General features: G+C 39.5%; 1 protein-coding gene across 3 annotated transcripts in view; it reads right to left on the bottom strand.

The window, feature by feature from the left end:
• Nucleotides 1–27,509, bottom strand: part of cdk14 (cyclin-dependent kinase 14) — a 127,374-nt gene that overhangs the window by 74,411 nt on the left and 25,454 nt on the right. For all 3 annotated transcript variants that reach the window (XM_036539201.1, XM_036539202.1, XM_036539203.1), the window contains 6 exons: nucleotides 21,074–21,319; nucleotides 13,366–13,460; nucleotides 12,215–12,294; nucleotides 8,638–8,732; nucleotides 5,601–5,663; nucleotides 240–363 (listed from right to left, as the gene is read on the bottom strand). In XM_036539201.1, coding sequence (XP_036395094.1) covers nucleotides 240–363; nucleotides 5,601–5,663; nucleotides 8,638–8,732; nucleotides 12,215–12,294; nucleotides 13,366–13,460; nucleotides 21,074–21,319 — 703 coding nt within the window. The remainder of the gene's footprint in view (nucleotides 1–239; nucleotides 364–5,600; nucleotides 5,664–8,637; nucleotides 8,733–12,214; nucleotides 12,295–13,365; nucleotides 13,461–21,073; nucleotides 21,320–27,509) is intronic.

The following is a 27,509-nucleotide window of genomic DNA, read 5'->3' as shown; positions in this document are numbered from 1 at the left end:
ACTATATATATCTTTACTGTTCGTATCATACTGTTTGAGAGATTTATTTTCCTATTCTATTTTCCTGTGTTTATCTTGGGCGGTAAGTTTACAAGATTCACCAAAGGTATGCCAATGGTTTACAACTCTATGTAAGAGCATGTGCTTAGACAACATCTGACATATACCAAAGTCATCAGGAAGCATAACCCCCACACCAGACATCAGACAGACGGACGGACGGGCGGAGATGGCCTTACCGAAGTCAGCCAGCTTCAGCTCCCCCATGTCGCTGATCAGCAGGTTCTGGGGCTTGAGGTCCCGGTGCAGGATGTAGCGCTGGTGGATGTAGGACAGGCCTCGCAGCAGCTGGAACAGGAATAGCTGCAGGGGGGCAGAGGGGGAGGGCCGGGCTCAGTGTGCAAACTCTACCCATCGGGCCTAACTGGGCGGAAATGGAAAATTTGGACCACTCTCTCTCCACACAGAGGTCTTTGACTGGTTAGAACAATGTCCTCATTAAATAGCAACTCTAAAGCTTCCTCCCACTATACAAAGTAAAACCTTTGCTGCAGTACCAGTCCCATCATCAGCACAGGGCTTGCAAAGAACTTTATGTAGTGTAGCATAACTTTCAGCCATTGAGGTAAGCTTTCATCCATATGATACAACACATCAAATGGTAGAATTTAACCAAAGTGCCCCTTCAGTTCTGTCAGAAAATGCACCTTACATGCTTGTAAACATCAGTATCCAGGTAAGGAAAGGCATTAAAATTGAATACTCTGATATCAATGTTAGAAAAAAAATGTGTTTCAAATGGTGTTTTCTTCATGACATTAGAAACCCCACTAATACTCTTAGAATCTAAGGTTTGGTTATTCCTGGGTATTCCATACGATAAGACGATAAGATGATATACAGATATTAAATTTGTGACTTTGGCAGACATATTGAAGCATTCTTTCAAAATAATGTATGAGTCAATATTAATTTCTCCGCCATGTCATTTTGTTACAGTTATCAGGCTAGATTCACTTACAAAATTGTTCAACAACATCAAGGCAGTTATTAATTGCTAAAATGCTGTGGTCATTTCCAAACATTCCCATAATTCCTACTGCATAATTGTAATTATTACCACTATCGATACTACCACCATATATCAATGTTTACGGATTATTTATAAAGTAACTGCTATCAAATACTGATACAGTATGGCTGCAATTAATTAAAAAAATGAGATTTTTGCTTCTTCCAAACTGTGGCCGTTCATCCTTCAGAGGAGCTTCGTTTAAGAGTCATTCTGTATTTTCCCAGTTTCTCCTCCACATTCAAACCTTGTTACTGTCTCTGAATAAATAACTCCTCCTGAGCACTACCCAGTCTTCAGCCAATTAGGCAGAGCAGAGATGCATGCCATCCAATCACGGATCAAGAACATCAGTTTAGCATTCTGTAGCCCGTGTCGCAAATAATGAAAGGCAGGCTGAATCTGGCGTGGGGAATACATGTTTACACAAGTATGTCAAACACACGCATCAAATTCTCTGCCCTTGTTCAGAGGAGAATCCTGCATTGAATGTAGGTTAAAGCACATATTTCTTTGTTTGAATGTAAATGTGAAACTCAGCAACTACATGTAACCCAATGAAAGACTTTTTGGAAAAAAAGTGATTAAATATGATATCATGGGTAAAAATAACGGACATGAATAAAGGAAACATGACAATAGGTTTTCCTATAAATGACAACAATCCTTCAATGACATAGCATTCTATAATATATATATATATATATCTTTACGTATGTCTGTATCTCTGTGGCACAGTGACAGAATCCAAGCCAACTGCCACCTAATACCAATACCTTGTCCACCACCAAAAAACACACTTGGCTACCTAACAGATGTGACATCTGCTAGGAGACCCATGCTTCCCAAATATAATGTGGATCTTGGATCTGTCCATCTGCCTGTAGGTATCAGAGGGAGGACAAGGCAGATCCTCACTAATTAAAGGCTAGACAGTGTGGAGGAAAAGCCATGGTGGAGCGACAGGAGGAGTGGGGGTGGGGGGGAGCCAGTCAAATTTTCAAATGCTACATCATTCTGTAAAACACCTCGGACTTCATTTCAACAGTAATACAAGACGTGAGTAAAAAGGTACAAGCTGGAAGAGTGTGATTCTAAGAAGTGGTTTGAACTAGGCTCAGCTAAAACGTGTATAAAGTCAATAAATCAATGGAGGCAGAGTGAGTATCAAATGGACCGTGCATCCGTTCGCATCTGCTTTGTCTCACCGTGCCAGCATCTCATTTACCCCTGAAAGCATCTGCAAAAGGGTGTCTTAATCTGGCGTAACATTACTCCAGCAGTCTTACACCTGCTTTGTTCCTGGGACTGGTAATGGAGGATAGGACCTCGCCGGAGTGAAATCAAACCCCAGGGAGTGTGTATTAGCATATCCATTACTATCCTTCATCTCACTGCATCCCATTACCAGAGCAGGACTCTACAATTTAACTCATCATTTCTAGCACCCTTAGAGAAAATTATGAGTCCCAAGAGAAAAACAACCGTGTGCTGGGGTCAGAAAAATACCTCCACACATGACGAATACCTTCTGAAATCTGATGTCTACAAATATAAAATGAAAAATCCTCAAACATTTATCGTATTGACATTCACTGAAGAAATGTTTATAGGAGCTGCATTGTTTTGAATCAATTGATTCACAGCATAGATTACATGCTGTTTTATACAATTATCCATGTCAAACAGTTTTGGTTGGGTGTCAGTGCCAGATCGATCCCTGGAATCGACAGGAGTGCAAGTTGAGCCGTCCGTCTACTCTCTTCTAACCAGACAGAGCTGAAATAGAAAATCAATAGGGGGTTGTTCCTGAATAACACGATAACCTGATAGCCCACACAGAGTTGATTTTGGGGAAGAATGTTTAAATATTGTTTGTCACATTTGATAACATCACATGAAATCAAACCAAGCATGCAGTTTCTTCTATTTTCATTTATGCCTTCAACAGGGAGCGTGCTTGCTGTGAAACTAGAAGTTTGAAGTTTTGAATCCAATGGTGGGACACTGCAGTTGCACTATTGAGCAATGTACTTCATGTGGATTAATTTAGTAAATACCCCACTGTATATGTGGATTAATTGTTAAATGTATGTATACAGGTCTATAATGGAATGAAAGTTATTCCAAGATGCTTGTGAAGCATCCTATTGTATCCAGAATGTAATGAAATAAATGTTGTTTTTTTTCTCAAGACAAACCACATACTCCAACAGGGCCAACAAAGGTTGAGTTTGACCCCACAGGGGACTTTAAGGGAACTTGATGGGAGCCTGGGAGTGTCGGATTATCTAGTGTCAGCAGTCTGACCAATAATTACATTAGTAGTTTAATGGCTAAGCTCTTGGCTCTAAATGCTAATTTCATCCAACCAATAACAGAGAGGCTAATAGGTTGTATTTTAAATGATTAGTAAATATGGATTTCAGCAGCCAAGCCTCTCACAGCTCCGGCCAATCAATGAGGTAATGAGAAAATTAAACCGAAATACAGAGACTTCTCTTTGCTTGATTAAAAACACGACAGAAGTGATTAAAGATATGAAATAGGGGTTTAATAACTCAGCAAAGATAACATCAGTTAGGCAGAATCTCCATCTCGAAACTCATGAGAAAATATTCACCAACATTACGTTTAGTGGTATTTCACGGCTGAAAGATTCGGTTAGACCTACGCTACACTGACAGATTCTCGATTGCTCAATTCAAAGATTTAATAGCTTTCACAGCTGCTGTAAGAACTCGCCCACAAAACTCAATCTTCGCTCGCATTTCAGGAATTTGGTTTGTTTTGGTTTCAGCTGCCACGTAATGAGACTTCTCTCAATGCTTTGCCTGTCCCACCTGTGGTAGCTTGGCCACTGCTCTGCTACCATAATACTCTACTTCAATTGGTCCCATTCCTGCCATATGTGATGACCTTCATATGTATCAAGTGTGCTCACAAAAACATAATAACGATGAAAAAATATGAAAATGACATGAAAATGAGAATATAAAAATAAAAATGATGCATACATTTAATATGTCAGCTTCTTATATGTTCAAAATACACACTGCTATCTCAACATATGTAATATGAATGTTGATTTGTTTATATTGTTGGTTATTAATAAAACAGAATACACTTATACATCTCATAAATGTCAAATTGACATACTGAAAATACATTTGTCGTATCTTTTTGATTCATATTTAATGTATTTACTGAAATCCGCTGTCATGAAATCAGAAAAATCCACTGTGACAAGCATTGGTCCATACGTACAGCCTACCCACCAGGCATCCTTCCTAGAGATTTACTCCGTGAGGACAACAAGAATGACAATTTCATATTAGCTTTCAATGACCTGGTAGACATATAGCCCAAAACAGAGGGCAGTGGTTCACCTCATTAACACCGCATTTGCATTTACATAGAAAAAACATTTATGGAAGAAAGGAGAAATTTACATTAACAACCTTTGGAAAATGTGAGCACAGGTAAACGCAATTTCTCTGACGTCTCCAGTGCAATATGTTCTCTTTTTGAGTCCTAAATTATTCATCTGAATTTCAATGAGGCTGTCGACAGGATAAATGCATTACTTATGCAAATCCTTGGTGACAAAAGGTAAAACATATTACATAACAGACGTAGCCTACAATCTGCTCCATGCCTCCTTCTAGCAGACTTTCTCCCTCCCTCCCTCCCTCCCTCACTCTCTCTCACACACACACACACACACACACACACACACACACACACTCAACACACCATGTCAAGCACACAGTACTGGTTTTGAACTCATGCCTCTGTTTTTCCAGTGGGCATGCTCCAGCCCATACTGTGGGATCAGCATTAGGGTGCAATATTTTCACTTCCTGGAAAGATCCAGTGCAGTTCCAAGTGCAGTACTGTGACTTTAGATTAGTCTATTATTGGAAAGGCCTGTACTGAACTGTGTGGATCATTATACCTGATCAGCCTGTAGAATGCCATATGATCTAAAAATGAAGGTGCAGAAATGGCTGCACTTGACTTACAGATCAGAAGGAAGGAATAATATGGTAACCTTCAATTACCTAAACTTCCCGGATTACATATAGACCACCAACAGAAACAAAAGTATACACAAAAGTGGCAATTACATGAAAACATAATGTTATCAGAAAAGTAAAGTGCTTCTGAAATGCCAGTGCAACATATATCATACCTCATTGGTTTTACTTGCTTTTTCATATTGCAATGATCTGATCACAACCTGTGCCTGTGTTTTCAAAAGGACAAATGGTGTGCATGTTGATATTGCCTTCTACAGATAATAGAAAAAGACGTAAGTTTTCAAAAACGTTTTTCACACAGGCAGAAGCACAATAAAAATGCATTTTCTGAACAGATTCCCTGGTGACAAAATGCAGGCTCAATGGAATTATGTTTCACCATACGTAGAGGGGACTGACACAATTTGACTGGGTAGCAGTACCTCCTACGGAAGCCCTTAGCCTTTTTCTGTACAAGATGCTGTCTGTATTTTGGTCCCACTCACCTTCACATTGTCCGGATGGAGACCACCAGGATGCTTGTCCATGTACTGGCACAAGTCAGTATGCTGGAGGACAGAAAGAGGTAGGTCAATTCGGCTTAAGCTTAGAAAGCTGCAGGTTTCACTTGGTGATCAACATGCTTCTCTTGTACCCTTAACCAAGGCACTTCAACACTACCAATGTATATAGTGTATTTAGTTGTGTTAACTGGCAATTATAAAAATGTAGGTTTCCTTAGATGAGGGTTAATGCAAAGCAAGGCCACAATGTAAAACACTTCATTGAAGACCAGAGAGCATAAAAAACTTGGGTCAATTTCTTTCTGCTTCTGATTAATTAAAAACTCATAATGCTTTGTCCTCTGTCACTTTCTAGATCATTCCTAACATATGCTAAATGTATTTGCTGCATAGAGCACTTGTGCACAAATTGTGGGTCTAGGACAGCATAAATCCAAACTGGCCCAATTTCTGCTATACAATTTAGGAAAATATTGGCAGAAGGTATTCATGTAGTTTTCTGGGCAAATTCTACAAGAATTCATAGTACTTAAAATATCTGTATGCATTCTTTTTTTTGTTGACATTTCACAAAAGATGTATTCACCGCATTTTAAGGGATGTGTGTACATGCCCTTTGAAAGGATTTCATTTTGTCCGAATCCATTGAAATTTCAGATTTTCTGCACTCAGGATCTCCACAAAGCCCTCAAGTCAATTGCTTGGAAGTAGTGCTTGTCAAAGCGCAAAGTACAACATGTAATTCAGAGAGAAAGGAATTACCCTGAGCTGCTCTCTTCTTTCCTGGCAACAGACATGGGCTGTTCAGGGGGCACTGATATTTGCAAACTCCCACTGTTCCCTACATCCCGATAAATGTGTTTCCGTCATGAATAATTCACTCTGTTCACACACGCTTTGCACCGTCTGTCCATCTTAATCAGAACTGTGCAGAACCTGTGCTCTCCCCCACTCTCTGCCTGTCAATCATTATTAACGACTAGCCATGGAAAAGAATTGATATTCTTGGGGAGAGGCACAGATCATGAGGAGAAAGGTCTGGAAGGACACAGAGGAATTTGGATATGTAATATTGGTTATACTAGCAGGGACCATGGTAGACAGATTTGCTGTTTGGTGCATTCTAAATATCTATGTAGCTACTGTGGCTAGAACATGTTAGTCAACAAGTAGCTATTCTCTACATACAATACTGAGCTATAAATATTGATTGCTAAATTTTGAAATACATGAGGTCATTAAAAAATCCTCAATATACACTTAAGGCTATTTCATACCTTCTTCACAACAGAATAAAGTTGCAATATTAATTTGACTTCTTCTTGAATTCCAACACAAAAGGTATTATCCGAATTACTCTCTACTTCGTGGTCACCTGTTTTTTACAGATTTAACCTTAAACTCAATGACAGTACCAACACTTGATAAGTCATTAGTGCCTTTGTATGTACAGTTTATAGCTAAAAAGTGAAGTTTAATTCAATGTATGGTCTTTTTATGGTATCTTGAGTGCCACATTGTGTTTGACCACTAGAGGGCTTCCACCCATCTCAGCAATGTACAGTATTCATAAAAGTACGGGTACAAAGCAGTCCTGATTGTTAATGAAAGCAGACATTGTGAGTTGAAATATTAAACTGAGATTACACTTTTCAAGCTTTAAATACACATCATATTTACCAATACCGCAGATGAGCATTAGTCTATAAATCCTAAAACCCATCATATAAGACAGTAAGAAAACCGGTACGATCTTGAGTCCTACGTTTTCTGATATTATTTATTCATTTGTTGTAATTTACTGACCAGCTTTTGTCTGATGACTTAATGTCCAAAACCAAAGTCTGCAGCATGTTAAATCAAATTTGGCGGAAGGCTGGCAGAAGGTGAAGTCATATTTTTAATTTTTTTTGCTTTGTAACTCCAACAGAGTAACTGGTGCCACCATGCAGTGCACGCATAGCTGTATAAAGCACTTTTAACTGTTTGCCAAGAGGGAACAGTAAGTTATGAGGAAGAGAAGGGGATGTACATTTCTATTAATATCCACTGGTTTGCAAAAAAGAACCTATATTTGAGAGCATGGTTTGAAGACCTAGAAAAGCTCAAATAAAAAGCAGAGGAGGCAAGCCCCTCAAGGCCTCGGTGAAACCACCGTCCAATGTTTGGCAGCAAGACATAACAAACAGGCTCTTCATTGATTATTATAGTTTCAAAGAGGAGAAAAAGGCTGTGTTTGGGGCCACAGCTTAGAAGCAAGTCCAAACCTTTTTCAAATATTCTGCCATTTTACAAGCATAAAAAGTCTGAATTTGAATTTGGATTAAACAGACTAAACATTTCAACAGAGCCAAAAGCAAACACGCCAGCTTCCTCCTTTGGATGCAGATGAAGTAAAAATCCAAGGGAGCGATTCAAGTCAACCACCAAGCGGTCTGGCGTAGACTTTCAATGACTAAGTTATATGCGAGTGTTAAAACCTTCAAAACATGTTAATTTTGATTCAATGTGAAATAAATATCACACTGTTGAGACACTTTTTTTAAAATTCTCTCTGTACTGAAAATTCTTTACTCAATTATCGCTTCATACATATAGTATATGCAGTGCTAAAAATTCATTTTAGCTTTCCTGGTAAAGTCAAAAAACACATTTAAAAGGTTAACCTCAGGGAATGTGTTTGGTTGGATGCACCAGGGGCACAACAAGTCAACAGCCCTTCAGAGGGTGATTTATATATTCTTATGTGCAGGCATCTAAGCAAACACTCCATCAATCTTCCTTTTATAAAGAACTATCCAGAGTGTGCAACTGCTGTGCAGATGGATCAAACCACACTCCCAGTCAGCAATAAAATGACTAAACCAACTTTTTAATTATGTCAATACAGTCATAAATGTTGATGTTCACTTCGTTACAAACTGGGTGCTGTCAGCCTTCTTGCACTGAATAAAGTCAGCTTCTGAACCTATTATTTTTTTGCTACACAGGAGTAGACATCCAGTCTTCTTGCACTTACCACATACTCGAAGACCAGCGTTAGAGTTTCCTTTGTGTGAATGATGTCGTGTAACAGGACAATGTTTGCGTGCTTCAGGCCTTTCAAAAGTGATGCTGTGGAGATGAAAACAAGAGAATTGTCAACAGGTTACAGCTGTCCCACATGGCCTGCTCATGCTATCACAGACGCAGAGTGACGTATTTGCCACTCTGTGGATCTCTCGCTCGCACATTGGTGTGTGTGTCTGTGTGAATAGCAGTAGAAAAATCAGAGCAAAGGGAATAATCCCATCAACTTCAATTACACTCACTCACACTGTTGCTGTCACTCATTCCTCAGCCTGTCTGCCAATAAATCTGAGTCAAAAAAGGCAAAGCTTTGTTTTTATGCAGTGCCTTGGAAATACATTTTATATTGCAAAACGGTGCAAAACAGATTCAAATAAATTGAGTAATAACCACAAAACTATGTATGGTACACTACCCTTCCAGTGTCCCCAAAATCTGAGAATGTGGAACACCATATTAAACATGTTACATTATCGCAAATGTAACGTTCCATTCCATATTACTTGAGAGAAAGGTGAATACTGTCCTTCACAGTCCTCACTTTACCCATTTGATCTTGTAATTAAGCTGGGCAGAATAATGAAGGCATGAAAGGGAGATTCAGTTCTGTCCCTCGGGCACTAAAACTCAGAAGAGTTCACATTGTATTGGCGTATGTTTCCAGCTCTTCTGGCACTTGGGGGTAAGAGAACCTACTGTCTCACAGTCAAGGTCAAGACAAAAAGTGAGAAAACTGATGAATGAAATAGTGGGGAAAGTCTGAAGAAACCAAAGGCCACAGGACAAAGCATTAAAGATGTGTACTTGATTGGCATGACATTTGATTCACGGTGGGGGTAAACCCTTCTCTGAGTTTGTACAAACAATCACCCAGGGACAGTAATCATATTCAGCATTCCTGAGGCAGTGCTCCTCCCTATTATCTACACTAACAAGTTGTGCATGAAAATTGCAATTAGTTAGCTGTCATTTATAAAACTCTCCCTGTGTCTGAACTCTGGCCAAGTGAGAGCACTGAGGGTAGGAATGCTTACAAATAGGGATTCACATGTTTAAAGATTTAGATCAAAGACAGCACAAAGCTTTTGCAATTACAACTCCTTAATCACTGCAGAACAAATAGTTCACAGAAATATCATCTCATTAAAGCTAAACAAAGCTACACATGGTTTAATTTAAAACAAAGGCCAGTGCAGAATATTGAGTGTGTGTATTGTGAGTAGCAAACAGGATTTTCTAACTGTGGTGAATGTGATTAATCTGGCAAATCCAAGTTCATTGCAAGGGCATGCTGCATCTAAGGCAACTATACTCTAGAAGTGTATAAGGACTCATGACAAGATTTCAGTATCATCGATTTTTTTTTCTAAACATATTATTTTACATTTCTCAAGTCTACTAGCCAACATGCAGGAAAGCTTTTCCCATTTTGTTGTGGTAGAAATGACCTCTGTGTCCACCAAATGTCATACACTACTGGAATGAAAACGATTACAGGAGAGCAGTAAATGATGCTGTATCAGGAAGAGTAAGTGGGTTGAGGTTGGTGCGAAATACATTTTTTTTTTACAGTTATGGTTGTTGTTGTGATTGCCTTGGTGGATATACGTATGATTGCTGTCATGGTGGCTGTCCTTGTGGTAGCTGCACTTGTTGCCCTTACAGGTGTTGTAGTGGTTATGTTTTATGGTTTATTGGTGGGAAAATGAAAAGACCTATGAAAATACACAAAGATCATGTAAATTCAGGTAATTAAATATGGCTTGGATGGTGCACTAATTAGATGCTCACAGGCAAACTGAATGTGTAGGGAAATCCATAAGTGATATTGACATCAACCCCCGGAATCACAAAGAGCCTGATTCACTCTCCTTCTGTTAAGACCTTAGGTCTTTGGCGCAGTGAGCTGCTCAGTGTTGTTACTAAGGTTATGAGTACAATTCCCCTTTCACATCAAACCAGAGACACCAAACTGCAGACACCAAAACACACAGAGAAGCTAAGCAGCTCTTGTACTGGTGGGCAATTCATTGCATGTGGATGCCAGGCTTGTGCGCTGGGGCTTCTCCCCAGCTCCACACCCCTGCATGTCCTTTGCTGGGCTGTCCATTCGGAGCGCTGCATGCCTTCCCCTAACACCCTATAATTCTCCACACGTTTCAGGCTGGAGTCATCTCACTCAGTAATTGCTAAATTAGTTCCATTTCAAAGCAGCTTTCTGATCTACACGGCAGGCGAGGGAGCAGGAGGACTATCTGCACTCAATTTAACAGCACTGGATCTGGCAGATCAGAAAAAAAAAAATCTTTTTCTCGTCAGAATCAGAAAAAAAGGTGCAAGTTCTCACACTTGTCCTGAGATCCCTTCTGAGGTGTGCCGTGGGCGTGCCCTCTTTCAACTGGCTCTGAGCACTGTGGTAGCTGTGAAAAGCCCGCAGCACTCAGCCACAGCCACATCATAGCTGCTTCCATTGTTTTGCACAGGGCAAGGCCACAAGGGCTGCCAGATTCTAATCTTCATTTCAGTAACGATTACGATTGTTTTATGCTGTGAAAGAAGTCTGCCCACTGGTACTTCCCTCTTTGTAATGATGGACTCCCGAGATAAGATTAGCAGGATAAATGTATTTTGCCTGAGGAGCAACGGAATGGTTCCCAGCTTGTGGTGTTTGAATGTAAATTTAAAAAAAGCATCCAGGGTATTCCCATTGCAAGTCTAGGCACTTTATGCACTCTGTTGAACCAAAGAGCTGAAAATGACTTCCTACATCTCCAGCTTTATGCATTAGACCACTACATGGCTGTACCTTTCACTAACTGACAGGAAACAGCATTTATCCTAACCCACTGTTAGCACCGCCCCTCTCTGTCATGCAATCATCAACCACCAAGACGCAAGTTTATTCCTACACTCACACACATGCACACAAACCTCCTTGTATAATTACAGTTGTACACTAGCACCAGATAGCCCCTTTTCTATGTATCATTTACTGTATAGTATACATCAGTTCTGCACATTAACTGAAATCTTAACTTGGTTACATTAGAAATGGTAACACTTCAACACCCGAGATCTGACAATAACGTAAATAACAGTAACAATGCTGTTGCTGAACGTGTTAATGCACTGTTAGATTTATGGCTCCGCAGACATGTTTTGTGCCTTCATTCTATTTGCTAGCTAGCAAAAAAGCGTTCCAAATTAATGGAGTAGAACAGTTATGTTGTGACTACCTAGAAAGAAGTGCATACAATAAATCATTTACAAATGAAGTACACCTGACTGAATAGTCCCTGGTGTATAAAACAATCCTAGTAAGTAGGACATCTTAACCCCAAAAGAACACTGTGTTTGTAAATAGCTGTCTACTGATCACACGGCACTTTTTAGGATATTGTGGTGCTAGAAATGCTTCTTTGTAGGAAGAAAATGGCTGATCAGGGTTTTTCACTCAAGACACAGTGCAGCAGTGAGCAAAATGCAACAGAGCTGTAATCAGACGCCATTCATAAGCCCAAACCCACCTTCCCTGATGGCTGTGAAGGGAGTGCCTTCTTCTTCCTGCAGGCGAATCACTTTCAGTGCAACCAGCTTGCCGTTCACCCTCACATTATGGAAGCAAAAAAGTGCAATCAGTAAACAATGGCACCAAGGACAGTTTGTGCTTTTTCCAATTAGACGTGATGCTGTTTGAGATCACTGAAGTGAAACTTACAATACGGAGCGAGATTATTAAATAAAATGAACTTAAACCAAAAAAAATCCATTGGGGTGAAATATGACACAATTTTCCCTTATAAAAAGCATTCATACCATAACTTCATTACACTGAAAAATTAGATCAATAATTTTCATTGCTTTTTTTGCAAGTGAATTTTCATTTTCCACTCATTAATAGGTAGCTTTATTATTTTGAGGCTTTTGAGCATACAGAAACAGAATAAAACCGTTCCATCATGCCAAAGGAATGACAAAATAACTTTATAAAAAAAAGACATTAAACAATTAAATTCAGAAAATCTAAGATTTAATCAAATAAATGGTCTTCTGTGTTCTGCATGATAAAACAGCCATTTTTATCACTGCACAGCAATGTGAATTTTAATTGATTGTTGCTAGAAACATGTAATTCAGTGTATTAAAAGTAATCATATGAGATGACTGCTCTCAGTTCCAATTTCCCATCTAATTACTGCATCTTCTCTTATTAAAACATGCACTACAATCTCTACTGGCTGCTGGAAATTCAGTCTGGAACGATCATAATATTTAAGTCAGCCTCAATTTTAATAGGAAATCCAAATCTAATTTCATACTCAAATCTAGATGAATGAAAATGGAGAAAAATCTGCTGTTTCAAAACATGTTGAACAACATTAAGTTTGAAGTAACGGTCTTCACAGCAGCGCACAAGCCCTTAGCTTTTTTCATAGCCTATTCCCATTGGGCTCTGATGTACTAGCTTTACAGACATGGCTGTTCACATTGAAGGGGATATTTTACATTTTTTAATAACCTAACCATAGTATATTATGTCATTCATTCTGGGTGAATAGGAAATAGGAAATTTATTGAGCTTAGGAACCTCTTTTTTGAGAGTGACCTGATATTGTTGTGCTCATAGTAAACTCTCAGCTCATCAAAGCGATGTCATAACACAGAGGAGTGTACCTACTTGCTCTTCCCTTTGTAGACCGTGGCATATGAACCCTCTCCCAGCTTTTCCAGCTTCTCATAGGAATCTGCTTTCCCAAACTTGGGGCTTGTAGGCTGCAACAGAGGAAAAGAAGGGGGATCCATGAGAAGGGTGTGATTATGAGAGGAAAAGAAACCGTGGGGGCTGGAGCACTACAGCCAGGGTTGATTGACACGGCTTTATGGGTAGTCTTGATGTCCGCACACTGGCCCGCCAAGTGTAGCACAAGGCTGCCAGCGGCTGTGCTTTTTTTTCTCACCCCTGGGTGTTAGGGACTAGGTCCAGTGGATATCTCAACAGAGTCAGGTGTCACGCTTTTTGTCATGCACCCCTATGGGTGCGTTCCTGTGACACCGGATCCCGCAGCGTGCCTCCATACTGCTCAGAGTAGGAAAAAGGAGGGTTTTGTTACATTTTTTTGGCCCGAGGACCAATGCTACTGAAAGTGATGGACTGCTTCCATTCTGCCAGGGAATGTGGTCTCTGGGACTCTGCAATGAGGGAATTATATCAGCATCTCAGAAAACCTTAGAGACCAAAGTGGCTTTGCCACAGAGGGGAACTTGTGAAGGGCACAGCCTGGAATATTAAGGAAGCTTCAATGCTTTACGTGAAGGGAACCATTCAATATTTTCATGCTGTCTAATCATTGGGTCATTGGATTCATGAAGCAGGATTTCCTCTTGTGCATTTCCTCACAAGAGGAAATCCTCACAATAGCGAATAAAGTGACACGGGTGACACCTGTAAGAAACACTGTCCACGTTTACATGCATGTTAATAATGCAGGTAAAATGCGAGAAGGACAATACTCTACTCAATTAGGCAGAAGTCATGTAAACACCTTACTGTGATTATTTTAATGTGGCTAAGCTCTTAGTCACAGTAAAGAATCGCAATAAGACATGTGGAGTACTCAGATCTTATTCGCATTACAATAGGACTACTGGAACATGTAAACGCCTCATTCACACTTCTTGGTTTGTATTAAAACTGAGCATGTTAGAAAGAATGAAAAATTTTCTTTGTCAACAACGTTAACGTTAAGTAAACTATGTCTCTGGCTCTGCCCCCTGCTATTTCTACTGTTTCTTCGCCTTATCCACCATCCAACTGCAAACGGGACTACGTCAGAAATACCTTTTTGCAGAAACATGTAAATGGCTTAATCAAACTATTGTCTTAATCACAGTAATGACGATAATGTTATTTTGCGTACATGTGAAGGTAGTCTGTGCACTGACATGATCAGCAAAAAAAGAGCGTGTGCCTGAGTGTGAATGTTTTTGTGAGGGAGCAGGGTGAGAGGGAGAGAAAGAGAGAGAGGGTGAGAGAGGGTGAGAGAGAGAGAGAGAAAGAGAGAGAGAGTGCGAGAGAGAGAGAGGCCTCCATTATGAAGTGATTCTGAACGAGTCAGAGGAAAAGCTATTAAACAGATGCCTGAGCGCTTACAATCCATCAGTCTATGCTCTTTCATCCACTGACCTAAAATGCCATACAGAAATGATTCTGAAACACAAAACCAAAATCTGCAACCTTCAGCCACCTCCATTACCACAGAGCAGCTGAGCCAGATTCCTCATTCCTCATAAATGTCCCCAACCACATCTTCCAAAATCAAATTTCCTGGAAAACATATTCCAAAAATAAAAAAAAAAACACCCAAGATCATCATAACAGAGTCACTAGCCTTCCCTTGGCGCAGACTAAAAACCCACCTCTTCAGACTACATCTTGGCTCCCTGAACACTGACTATCCTATCTCCTGAGCACCATCATCTGCGATAACTACTATTTCATATCACATTTAACACAGGGTTTTTGAGTACTTATGCACTTTTGTGATTACAATTGTGTCATTTTCATATTTGACTAATTTGACGTGGTGCTCCATTACAGTACTTGGTACTTCATTGTAGTGGTAATGTTCATTGTGGCACTGTTTCATGACAACTTTCCAGTTTGTACAATTTTGTATCTAGACTACTGTTCACCTAACTCTTTAAATGAACTGTATTAGTCATTCTAAATGAGGGCTCCTCCTACATGACTAAATGACTACATGTAAATCACTGGTTTTTGGAAAGACTTCTAAGACTTCTGGTGTTTTTACATTGGTGAAGTATTTTATGCTGCACTGAAACATACAATCTACCTGTATGAAGGGCAAAATCTTGTTTATGCATCAATAAAAACCTACAGTGGTCAAGCCACAGATCTATTCATTTTCATTCTTTAGGAGAAATGTGAGAAAATGATTGATATTTATTTCCTACATTCGAAAACAGAGCATAGATTATTCTAAAAGGATATTTTCTGGTGTGGTCTAAAAATCCATAGTACTGATAGATACAAGCAAGATATTAAAAGCTGATATAAAATGCTACCCCAGCCCAAGCATGTTTTCAGATCTGGAATGTAATGGGTTGATCCATAAAGTCAGGTATGAAAACTGTTGCCTAATGACTGAGCAAAGTGTATGCACTTACTGCAGTCTTTAGAGAACACAGCTGCAGAAGTGGATGGAGGTAAAAGTGAAACGACAGCAAAAAGCACCCTGAAACATGAAAGAACACCTTTCTACAGTGTGGGAGACATTTATGGACATTGTTGATGGAAACAAGAAAAAGACTAATGCTGCAATATTTACTGAATGGGGAAACCTGCTTCATTCTGATTCGGTTAAGACTGGGACAATAAGTTTACTGAAGCACAGAAAAGGGTGCGATAAGAAAAGCACTCCAACTCCATACAAAATTCCAATAATGGTATTTGGAACAAGGTCAGGTCCTGTACCTGAAGAAAAATGAAAGAAAACTGGCTGAAAGTATCTGCAACAGACATTTTCATTTTGGTATTTTCACACAGACTCTACAGACAGACCAATCAGGACTCTGCAAGTAGACGTAATATGTCCATACAGAATGTCCCAACAAATGGACATACAGCTTCTAGCCTTCAGACAGTCAAGTGAAGAGATGTTCCAATCAAAATCAGCATCAACCTGATAGCACTGAGAGCGACAACAGATAGCCCATAAAGACAGTCAGCCCAACAAATCTAAATTAAGGAATTAGGGGAAGCATACCAGGACAAGTCAGGGCTGGGCATATAGGTTATTTTTTCACTTTGGAAATTTCAGGTAGTGCCTGTGTAAGTAATGTTCAGTTCCAGTCCTGGTGAGATTACTCATTAAGACCTCTATTCCACCTAGCAGTTTCAATTCCAAGGTACTAACACAACCACAGTTTTAAATTCTTTACTAAACACAACAACAGCTCAATTCTTTCAGCTGTGACCCAAGTAAACATAAGCTGAATCTAACTGGCAGTGGTGCTATCGAGCCAAAGCTACACATTTCAGAATTCACATGGCTGTACTGGTGCCAGCCTTCATAGTCCACTGATCTCTGCAGTCTTCACAGCGTTTTTAGTGACAGATCACTTGAGCATGAGCTCAGCTGCAAAAATATTGATAGCCGTTGTGCAAACTCCTCTCCGTCGAGAAGAGAAGAGCCCCGCCCTTGGAGACAGGACCCCCATAGTTCACAGAGTCTTTCATCAGCCTGTTCTGACACTTTCTTGTGATACCTACTGCAGACTCTTTGATGGTAAGATCTCTCCTCTTCTCTTTAATGAGAGTAGGGCTTTCTGCTTTCACCATGTCCATCATTGACTCTCCATCTTGTCTCCTGAGAGTGTTCACATTGTGTGTGTGTGTGTGTGTGTGTGTGTGTGTGGGGGGGGGGGGGGGGGGGGGGTCTTTTAAACCTTCAATGTGACACAACAAAACTCCTTAGTTCTTTACAAAATTATGCTGCTTTTTCCTTTAGATAATGTTCACCAAAACGGCCAGTGAATGACAGTGTGGTTCTTTTGTAGATATTTTAGTTTTACTGCTGTTCTGCACGGGTAACTGGAGCATGTATGTTTCAGAAGAGTGTTTTATTATTTTTATTTATTACTATCACTGCTTTCATATTGTTGCAATGCAACTATTCATGTGATAACTTAAAGGATGAAGGTTTTGGCAGCTCCACTATAAGGTGCAAGTTGTTTTTGGTTAGACGGCTCAAAGAAATTCTGACAGTCCCTGAAGAATTATCCAGTTCCCTTAGCAAAATATCTACTTGTGGACAGATGGGACTTCATAAAAAACAATTCAGACTCTGCCCAGCTTTTGAATCCTTCAGATGTTTCCTTCCTGTTGAAGCCTTGTCTTCCCTCAAGACCATCTCACCATCTTTCAAAGCACTAATAAGCTTGACATATCTGCAGATCTTATAAACAATCACTCATGTCTCCCGAGACTAGACAGGAAGTGAAATACTATCTAGCATAGTTTGCTGGACGGACACTTCTACCCACTACCAGCAGAGGAAGTCATAGTTGGGAGAATAAATGATGGCTATGATCCTTAAATGAAGTGTACTACAATAACCTGTGATGCATCCTTTCATTATACTTACATAACAGCCACATAATTGCTTATTAAGGCTTCCCATAAGCATTCGCAAATCTTTATAACAGTTTATGACAACCAAACACCATTGCTTATAATAGCATGGCTGGCGCTAATGGTCTTTTCATAACCTCAGAATATACTTTTGTAAAAATGTATTCAAATAATTTACTTACTTATGTTTTGCTTTTGCTTAATGCCAAATTACAGCACAACAGCTTCACATTCAGGTCACACTACAAAAGGCTGGTAAACCTGGTATCTGAGATGCATGTAATCCACACACCAGGGGCATGAATAGTGACCCAAATAGCAGTATCCCATGTCTACTGGTGCCACCAAAACAATATTATTTTCTGAAATGAAATTGATAATATCCTATAATAAAAACACTTTACAGTTATTTAAGAAAAGTTCTTTCCTAATATGTGAAAAATATCTCCCCTCAGAAAACACACTCTCCTATAAATGTTAGCCCATATGGACACACTCAATAAACAGAAATCTGATCAGTGCACAAAGAGATGTCCCCTCATGTTAACTTTAGATTCACTGTCCATGCTGTAACATATCTAGTGAGAACATTCTGAGGGATTTTTAAATGGAAAATTTTGACTTACACAAACCCATCCACATGCATACACACAAGCATGCGCAACACCCTTGACGGAGTGCCAGCCATGACAGTGGTTGCAATGGGTTGATGATGTCAGCCATGATCTAACGCCACTGGTCTGTGGCCCAGGAGAAGTGGTGCTCCTCCCAGCAGACACCCACAAAAACTACAGAACTGGGTTTAGGGGATCTTAAAAAACTAAATAAACAGGCTAAAATAAAAGAAGAGTAGCTTTCCCTGATTTTAGGTTGCATCTGCGGAGTTCAGGGGTTTTCCCTTGCTTTACATTATTAGATAACAATAATCCCAGGTTCTGCAAAGAGCAATAACCATGAAAAAATGCTTTTTTTGGACAGGATACCTATTTTTCCACTGCCCCTAATGAAAAGCTCTGGCTGGTAGTAAGGCTGACATCATACAGGAGAAGGAGGAGGGTATGGATGCAGGCTTACAGGACACAGTTCATAAAGCTCAGCTGCACACAGGAGTACTTGGTACATATCATAAAACATATCAAATTTAAATTTCTGACTGTAGTTTTCCCTTAAAGAGAGACACTCATACCTGAGAGGAAACCTGTCCCTGGACGGGAACCCCATAACTGTTGTGTGATTTCCTCCTAAGTGGGCAATAATGGAGGAGCACGAGTCAGGGCTGCCTAGAAGTCCCTTTGAGATGTTAAGTGGCTCCTGTTCTCATGCATTTTTCATGGCTATGAATCAGCCAGCAAATATGCTCTCCTCTGACAGGTTTTAAACAACTGGCCTCTACAACAGAAATAATGCTGTGAGTACAGCACATTCTGTCCAAACACATCCCCACGTCACACCAATGGGACAACCCTGGGAGTAGGCTGGGCTCAATATTTACCCCGCCCATTCTGCAATAGTGCCCGCCTCCATGCTCACACAGAGTCAGATGCTGTGCTCTTCTTCTTTTCAGCAAAAACCCTGCCACCCCCACAACTTTATTGAACAGCCAGCTCCAGAAACTTACACCAGCACAGCGATGTCAGCAGGTCACCTACAGCATATCAATGAACTCGTTTGAGTTCGCTTCGGTGTTTTGAATACTCTCCAAGATGCAACATGCGGTGACATTTCGCAGTGTTTGCTAACATGAGATCCCACACATGGTCATAACATCTGATCTCACAAGGCAACTGTAACCCCATGAGACACAGTAACAAACAGCTAAGTTCAGTTGTATAAAACTGTACTTGTAATCTCTGTAAGAAAATTCAACAACTTCAAAAAAAAAAACTTTTTTGTTATGTTCATATGCAAGTCATATCATCTACTTTATTTAAGTCTCAGGTATTCAGTGCAAAAGAATAACATGATCATTGGACTCAAAGCCTTGAGCTTGTATCTATGAGTACAGTACATTTGTCTTACTATTCCACATACATGCTTCAGTTTTTCTACTTATACTAGCTACCATTCACCTGCTTTATTACTTAGGCAGTATTTCCCTTTAGAGTTGTTACGATGAACAGACAGACATGATGTCCAATGAACAGTGTTTCTGATCAGTGCATTTAAAAACTGGCAGCCCATAACATCTCAAAAAGAATATATTGGACAAAAAGTTCTGATTAGCATTTTTTTTATAAATTAGATTTAGGCTTTCAAACGTTAAACAAGTGGGTTTTCCATACAGTTCAACTTCCATATAGTGTCAAGAGCAGCTGATTTAAGTAATTCCTATGAAAGTAATTCCTATAACAATTTAGTAGTCGGGCTTCATCATTATGGGATTTTTTCTCTTTTTTCAGGTGGTTGATAATCACAGCAATTTCTGTGAGAACCCAGGAAATCAAAAATGAATACAGACTTGTGCTTTGTAATAAAATCTGAATATGCAAACAACAGACCAATCAAGAGGAAAACAGATGAACTAATTATGGGCTTCACAGTCCCCATCGAGCCCATTTCTTTAAATTCTAAAAACGATGATTGTGATATTGAAATGATATTTAAATGATATTTAAAGTCTTATTCAGCAGCAAGTGATATGATCATCATTATTTGCTCATTTGGCCCATACTCTTATCCAGAGGTCTTACAGGGCTAATACACTATGATACATTAAAACAACAGGTACGGAGCAGCCAGAACTACAGTGAGCAAGAATAACAGTAAAAACAAAGCACCTAACAACTGACTGATCAACATAAAAGTAAAACATAATGATGATGTGTAAAAGCAGCATTACCTCAAACCACATACCATACACCAAAAATATAACACCGACTGCTCATATTAGCCATTTACAGAGCTTGATCAACACTGCCAACACCTCAGTGATAGCAAAGGATGCATCAAATAACAGTTATTTAAGAAAATATACTGTATCAAACAATACTGTATTCTTTGCAAGTATTTCAATTCCAATAGTTATAAACTCCCCAGTTTATGAGCTTGAATTGTTATTTCTATGATATATATGCATTAAGTAAGAAGAGTGAACCCAGACCCATGACTGGAACAATCTGTTGGCCACTGAACCTACTTATGACAATATCACAACATTTGCAATATGGCAGAATTTATTCAGCATCTTACTAGCATGATACTATTATCCACACTGACATCCAATGGTACTCACAGAGCTGGGGCTGGAGTGGCGTCGGAGTTTGGGCGATTCCTTCCCCGTGGACGAGCCTTTGAAGTTGATGCAGGCATTGTTCTCGGAGTGGACCCTCTTCACCTGGCTGGCGGGCTTCTCGAAGGGGTCGAAGCCGCTCTGCGTCCGCTGGACCCTCACCTTCTTGTCCTCAGGGATAGTGTCCAGGGGCTTGATGACTGAGTCCATTCCCTGGCAGTTGCGTGTGGACATCTTCGTGACACATATCTGTCGATGGAAAGGGAAGCGGAGTAGGAAGGTGTTAAGTGACTCATGCATTCCTCTGAACGTTATGAGAACACCCAGCAGTTGTCATCGCTCAGAGACTGCATGTTCTAGCTGCTCACCACTCCGCACAGCACTTCTCCCTCTGCGTGGGGAACTATGCTGCCTTTTCCCTTCAGTAGGTCATATGCTTCCTGTAATCAAGCATAAACCAAACATCCCCCTTGTGAGAGCTTACATAGATACTATATGTCTGCTACACTATGAAAGCTTGTGTACAAAACCACCCTAGTCTCTCCACGATAATGAGGCATATCCCTGCACAACAGGGGGAAGAGACCTGAGTCCTGTCAGCCACAGCTGGCCTAGATTAAAAATTCAGTATCTTTTCAATCAGTGTGGAAGCTAATACCAGCCCCTTTTACGGGAATTCAAATTACCACTGTATACAGTATCCAGCCTGAGTCACTTTACAGCTATAGGCAGGTGCGTTACAGGGGCAGAGTTTCGTACTTCAGGGAAGGGTGTTTCCCCGTAATCACTAACTCAATCTTCAGCTTCCCCTCAAACTGTTCCTCTTCCGTACACATAAGACCATTTTGTGTGAAACTAGACTCTTTCTGATAGGACAACTTCAGATTTTCTTGAAAGACATACCTACAGTTCTAAGACGACATTCACATTTGTATCTGACATTTTTTTTTTTTTAGCTACAATACAGTCCAGTAGCCTTTTCACAATTTCCATTTTCATTGTACAGGTTTTGTGTAGGATAGGTCAACTTGAAATCCATTTCAAATCTACCAGAAAAGCTCAACAATAATGTGATCATTAAACACACTTGGTTGAATTTACAATAGAAGGCTTTCAAACAGATGATTGACAAATGTTGTCATAGCCAAAATGGAACTTCCCCGCAGTTTATTTTATTCCCAGAATAAAATTTCTGTATTGCATCAACATATCTTCACTTTGAGGCTGCATTCCTGATCAGGTACCACTGTTTTTGCAAACTTTGACATGGAATATTCTCACTAATCCTGGTCAGAAAACTTCCAGAAGACTATCAGCTTGTAAGAAGCACTTTTTTCATGCACTGTTATCTATCTTCTGCTTTGGTGAATATGATTAAAAAACATCCAGTGGGATCAAAAAATAAAAGTACCATGCATAAAACATAGAAGTGTTAGGGACCATGTGGAGAGAAATTCTACTTTTGAGAATGATTCAAACCCTCAGCATTTCAGAAGCCAACATATAAAATATGATAGTCCTATGATTAAAATATTTTCTTAAGTAAATCCTGCTCCTGATTCATAGTGCAAAATTGTCTTAGTCTGTTGTAGGCTGTCTGCACAAAGCATACACATAAATCTTCATTGTGTGAATGAACTACAATGATGATTCAAAGAGCATAGCACTTAATGCAAAGTGCACTGGGTTACATATATTCATTTGGCTAACTGGTTGAGGTGATTCAAGTTAAGTACCTTAAATGGGGTACATCACTAATGCTATACCTGGGATTTGAAACTGCTACCTTCTGACCATGGAGAATATATATGCAAATCAAGATTCCATACACAGTCAAACACAGCACTTTGAGTCACACCTGGACCCCAACCAATATTTCTTTTGTTGACAAAAGATTTCCTTACAGAAGAAAACAGGGTTTGTTACAGACACTGTCTTATTCATGTGACGTTCTCCTCATCTGAAAGGCCTGACAGGTACGGCTGCAGTATCTGTGAGACTCTGCCAGAACAGACAGTCAGTTCAGGGAGCAGATCGTCAGCACTTTCAACTCCAGTGTCATGGCAAAGGGAGGCTGTACAGCCCTCAGAATGCTAAAAAGGTCAGAGTGAATTCTGAAAGTGCAAAGTATTCCCTGTCAAAGACAGACAGCAACATGACAGTATTATTTTACTACGCATGACTTCATTCATTTATTTTAAAGAATAATTTGAGCAGACAAAGGGAGAGTTTGAGCAAGTTATGATTTATGAGAGATTTACCTTATTTTCTAAATAATTTGCAGACATTCCTCTATATAAGATCACCAAAATAATACATTTTCTCTGATTGAAAAAGATTGAATCTGATTGAAAATTTTGATATATCAAAAGACTCCATATAAAATAAAGCCTTTCATTAATAGAGGCATATGTACATAATCTATTTACTGTTCACACTTAGAACCTATATAGTTTGTCCTTTATTTTTTTTTTCCCCCAAGTCTTTTTCAGAGGATTAATAATATGATATAATTCTCTGACTAATAAAGTAGAGAATCACTAATCACTGTGACAATACACTCATGCCTATGTCCCCAAAGGTTAAAATACATAAAGCAAAACTGATAAATGAGCTACTGTATGCAAGTGAATAATTCAAGGGTAAAAATACTTCAATCCTCAAGAAATATTATAGCTTACAGCAAGCAAGCAGTGTATGTGGACTAATCATTCAAAGCTGCTGGATAATTTCAGTTTTTTCTGTATCAGTCAAGTCTACACACACATATACACATAACATAAATTTATGTTTACAGATGGATGAAAACATGAACATGAATCAAAAGAGCTGGAATTCCCGAGGGCCTGCTGTATCAATCAACATGTGTAAAATAAATGCACTTACATTTTTACATATTCTCACATCATTACTGTATGCCATGACAGGCAAAAAAGGGAACAAGCAAATTAATGATTTTGCTCCATTAAACTGTTGAAAAGCTGTGCCTTTCCTAGACAGAGTCAAGCCACCTGAGTGTAAGGAAATTTATAACACTGCAGTTCAAAAGTAATTAGGACATTCTCTCGATGGATGGTGTACTTTTGCAATTGTGTACACCTATGCCTGTAAGTTAGGAGGACTCATATTTACATCCATATACAGAAGTGCTTAGATATGCAAAATACTACTGAAATTCTGAATATTGCTGTGCAAATGCATAAACTGGATCACATTTAGCATTAATGTACGACAGACACCTAGATGATTATAAAATGTCCTGGTGGAAGCTTACCTACCCAAAGTTTCTCTCAATAACAGTATGATGAATAGTACCTTTAGCACATAACCAAAGCACTTTAAACACATATGAACATCAGCATTTCTGATAACTTGATGACATCTGGCTTTACAAGCTTTGTGTAATCATTCTCCAGGGATAGCAGCAGATTACCTGCAATAGCACTACCTCATGTAAAGCAAGTCCATAGTGGTTTAATTTTTTTCAGAAGGTAGAATATGAAGAAAAATGATAAGCCAACTACAACATGTGAACAAAGCAAAGAGCAGATGAGGGACCAGAGCAATCATATCCATTTACCTTCAGCCAATGTCATACTTAAGATGAACTACTTTTTATTTTTCCTGTCAGCACTTTTCCCGTCAGTGCTGTGAGACAGATCAGTGTAGCACGGCACCACCTGCTTGGAGACAACATCATTAAGGTGGTTCTAAGACATGATAAAACTCAGGGAAGGTGATTGGTTGGACATACCAAACATTTTTAGATCAATCAGACCCATTTACTTGGTGCGTTCTTGACACATCTGCAAACCCCAAAGTCCAACAGTTGACTTGTTTTGAAATGCTGGCCCTAAAGTCACTTGTAAGACATGTACAGTGTCTACATTAGTACAAGCATTGCAGTCAATGGTAAATCTGATTTTAATAATGTATCAGTTCATAGGGGCTTGATATAAAATGGTACCATCAAAAGAATCACAATGGCTTTTAACTAGCGTTGCCTATGGGAGCAGTTCTGACACCAGGAATTCTGTCACTGACACCCTCTCAACCTCCTCCATGAAGCGCTGATTATGTTGAACAGTCTATTTTGGTGCAGTGCAGGCAAGACGCAATGAGACTAAGGGGGAAGCACCTTTGCAATCAATATAGGATTGTGCTTCTCAGCCACTTAATGGATTGAAATAAATGCCTAAGAATAATGCTTAATGTTTACTTTCTTGGTATACACCAATATCCAGGGTGACATATAAAGCTTCATATATTTCATTAATTGAACTTGCAACCTTCTGATTATAAGCCGATCCTTAGCCACTACACAACAATCCCACACTTGCAGATATCCCTTTATTTCTGTACTGTAATACAGAGGGTATGAATGGTGGGCTACCTTTCATACACTGATAGGATCTTCTACCACAACAGCACAGAGAGGCTGGGAGGAAAAGCTTATAAACAACCACCAACCGACCACCTCCACCTATAATCATGGATGGATTCACTGGAAAAAGTAATACCATCTAATACAGTAAGGCCATAATAACCATGTTAATACAATGAAATGTAATTATTGGAGATGAGGGCTATTCTCAGTGGAATGTACAAGTGTTGTTCATATGTATTTTGTATGTTTACAAAACATGTGGTTCTTTAAGAGCCTGGAGCAAAACAATACCACAGCATTATAAATAAAATAATAATAGAGTTAATAATAATAATAGAGTTATTGCATTTTATTATCCCTCCACCTAAGAAATTACTGAAAGAATAGGATTTTAAGACTGAAATTAAAGCAGGGCGATTATGCAAGGTGTGGAATATATCTATGTGGTAGACAATTATGGCTAAGAGGCTTGCAGGAAAAAAAAAATTCAATGGGTTGCTCAAATACTCTATATTTAATAGCAGACCATTCAATTCCTTGCTTTCTCAGACAAATGTTATGAAAAACTGAACAAGAAAATAAGAGTTCCTGTTGCAACATATCTACACTTCCGAAAAGAAACTATTCCAAATAAATTATCACGATAAAAAAAAGAAATTAAAAAGACACACACAACAAGAGCATTTTCATTCCAAAATCTGTAATTTCAATGTAGAGACCTTGTATCCAAGGCCTCTACTTGATATGACATACAGAGCATTTTGAAACACTCAAGACACTAAAAATGTCTATTGTGCTTCTTTGAGAAATATCACTGTGGCCTATTAAAATTCTGTAATCAACTACAGTAAGAACATTATGCATCCAGCCCACTGAAAACATACCGTTTAGCATAATTAACACAGCAGAGGACAGTTCCACTGTAAGGCTCTCTATCCAAGACTGCACTCAGATCAGTGAGAGGGAGCCTCACCATCTTGACTAATTAGCATCAGAAGAAAAACCCAAATAGCAATGAGATGGCCCAGATTTGAGTTTAATTCAAGAGTGGCGGAGACAGGGGAAACAGCCAAAGAACACAAATACAATGGAACACGAAAATACTTGGCTGACAGCACCAGACCGCACCGGACCCAGCAGAATCCTGTAGCACTCTGACAAGGTGACGAGTATTTCTGTGCGCAGTCAACCGGTCAGGCCGGGATTCGATCTATCCACAGCAAGCTTTGTCCTTAGCTTTAAGGAACATCTATAACCAAGCACTGCTTCTTTATTATTCTTAAATATTTTTTTTAATTTTCATTTATTTTCATAACTGCCAGGCTCATTATGATATGAAAATACCTGGAAAAAAAGTTACAAAAAGTTGAAGACAAAGCACATGGTAGATTGTTTTTTTTTATTGCCCCAGTATCCCTGAGTTCAGTTTCATCCACAGGTCTACACCTAAGGGAAGCATCTGAGAGGAGTCTGTATTAAATGTAAACAAGCAGTAGTCTCCAATTTACAAGGGACACATTAGAGGGGAAACCAGAGGGACCTCCACACAGCAGTCACCTTTTGAGAAACCTCAAGGATATCCAATATCAAGTGATCATTAGTCTAAAACATTGTGCAAAGGCCCTTCCAACGGCCGCTCATACGTGCCGCACCACATAAATTACCCCAGCAGTGGGTGAACTTGCGCTAACCTCTCGACTCCCGCTGCATGATGAGAGAATGCTTGGCACCGATTTTGTCGGGGGAAGAGAGGTAATGTATTAATGACTAAATTGGCAGGCTTCCCCTCTGCCGCCCTTCCTCAGGAGCATTAACGATCATTCAGCCGAATCACTCCCAACACAAATTCCGGCAGGCACGTCTTTGCAGGACGGAGCGTCCAAGCTTGTGTTTTGCTTTCAATGAAACAAGGTTCATGACACCACCTCTCGTCAAAGTGCTGCTGGTGGAAACAATGTGGAGCTAGAATGTTCAACTAGCAGCCCAGGGGGGCCAAATGTGGCATGTCATGGATCGCCTGTTGGCCCTTTGATCACTGAGAAACCAAAAAGA

This window comes from Megalops cyprinoides, chromosome 10 (assembly GCF_013368585.1).
Source record: "Megalops cyprinoides isolate fMegCyp1 chromosome 10, fMegCyp1.pri, whole genome shotgun sequence".
In the NCBI taxonomy this organism is placed as follows: Eukaryota; Metazoa; Chordata; class Actinopteri; order Elopiformes; family Megalopidae; genus Megalops; species Megalops cyprinoides.
Note: the sequence above shows the minus strand (reverse complement) of the source record. Positions and strands in the feature narration are given on the sequence as shown.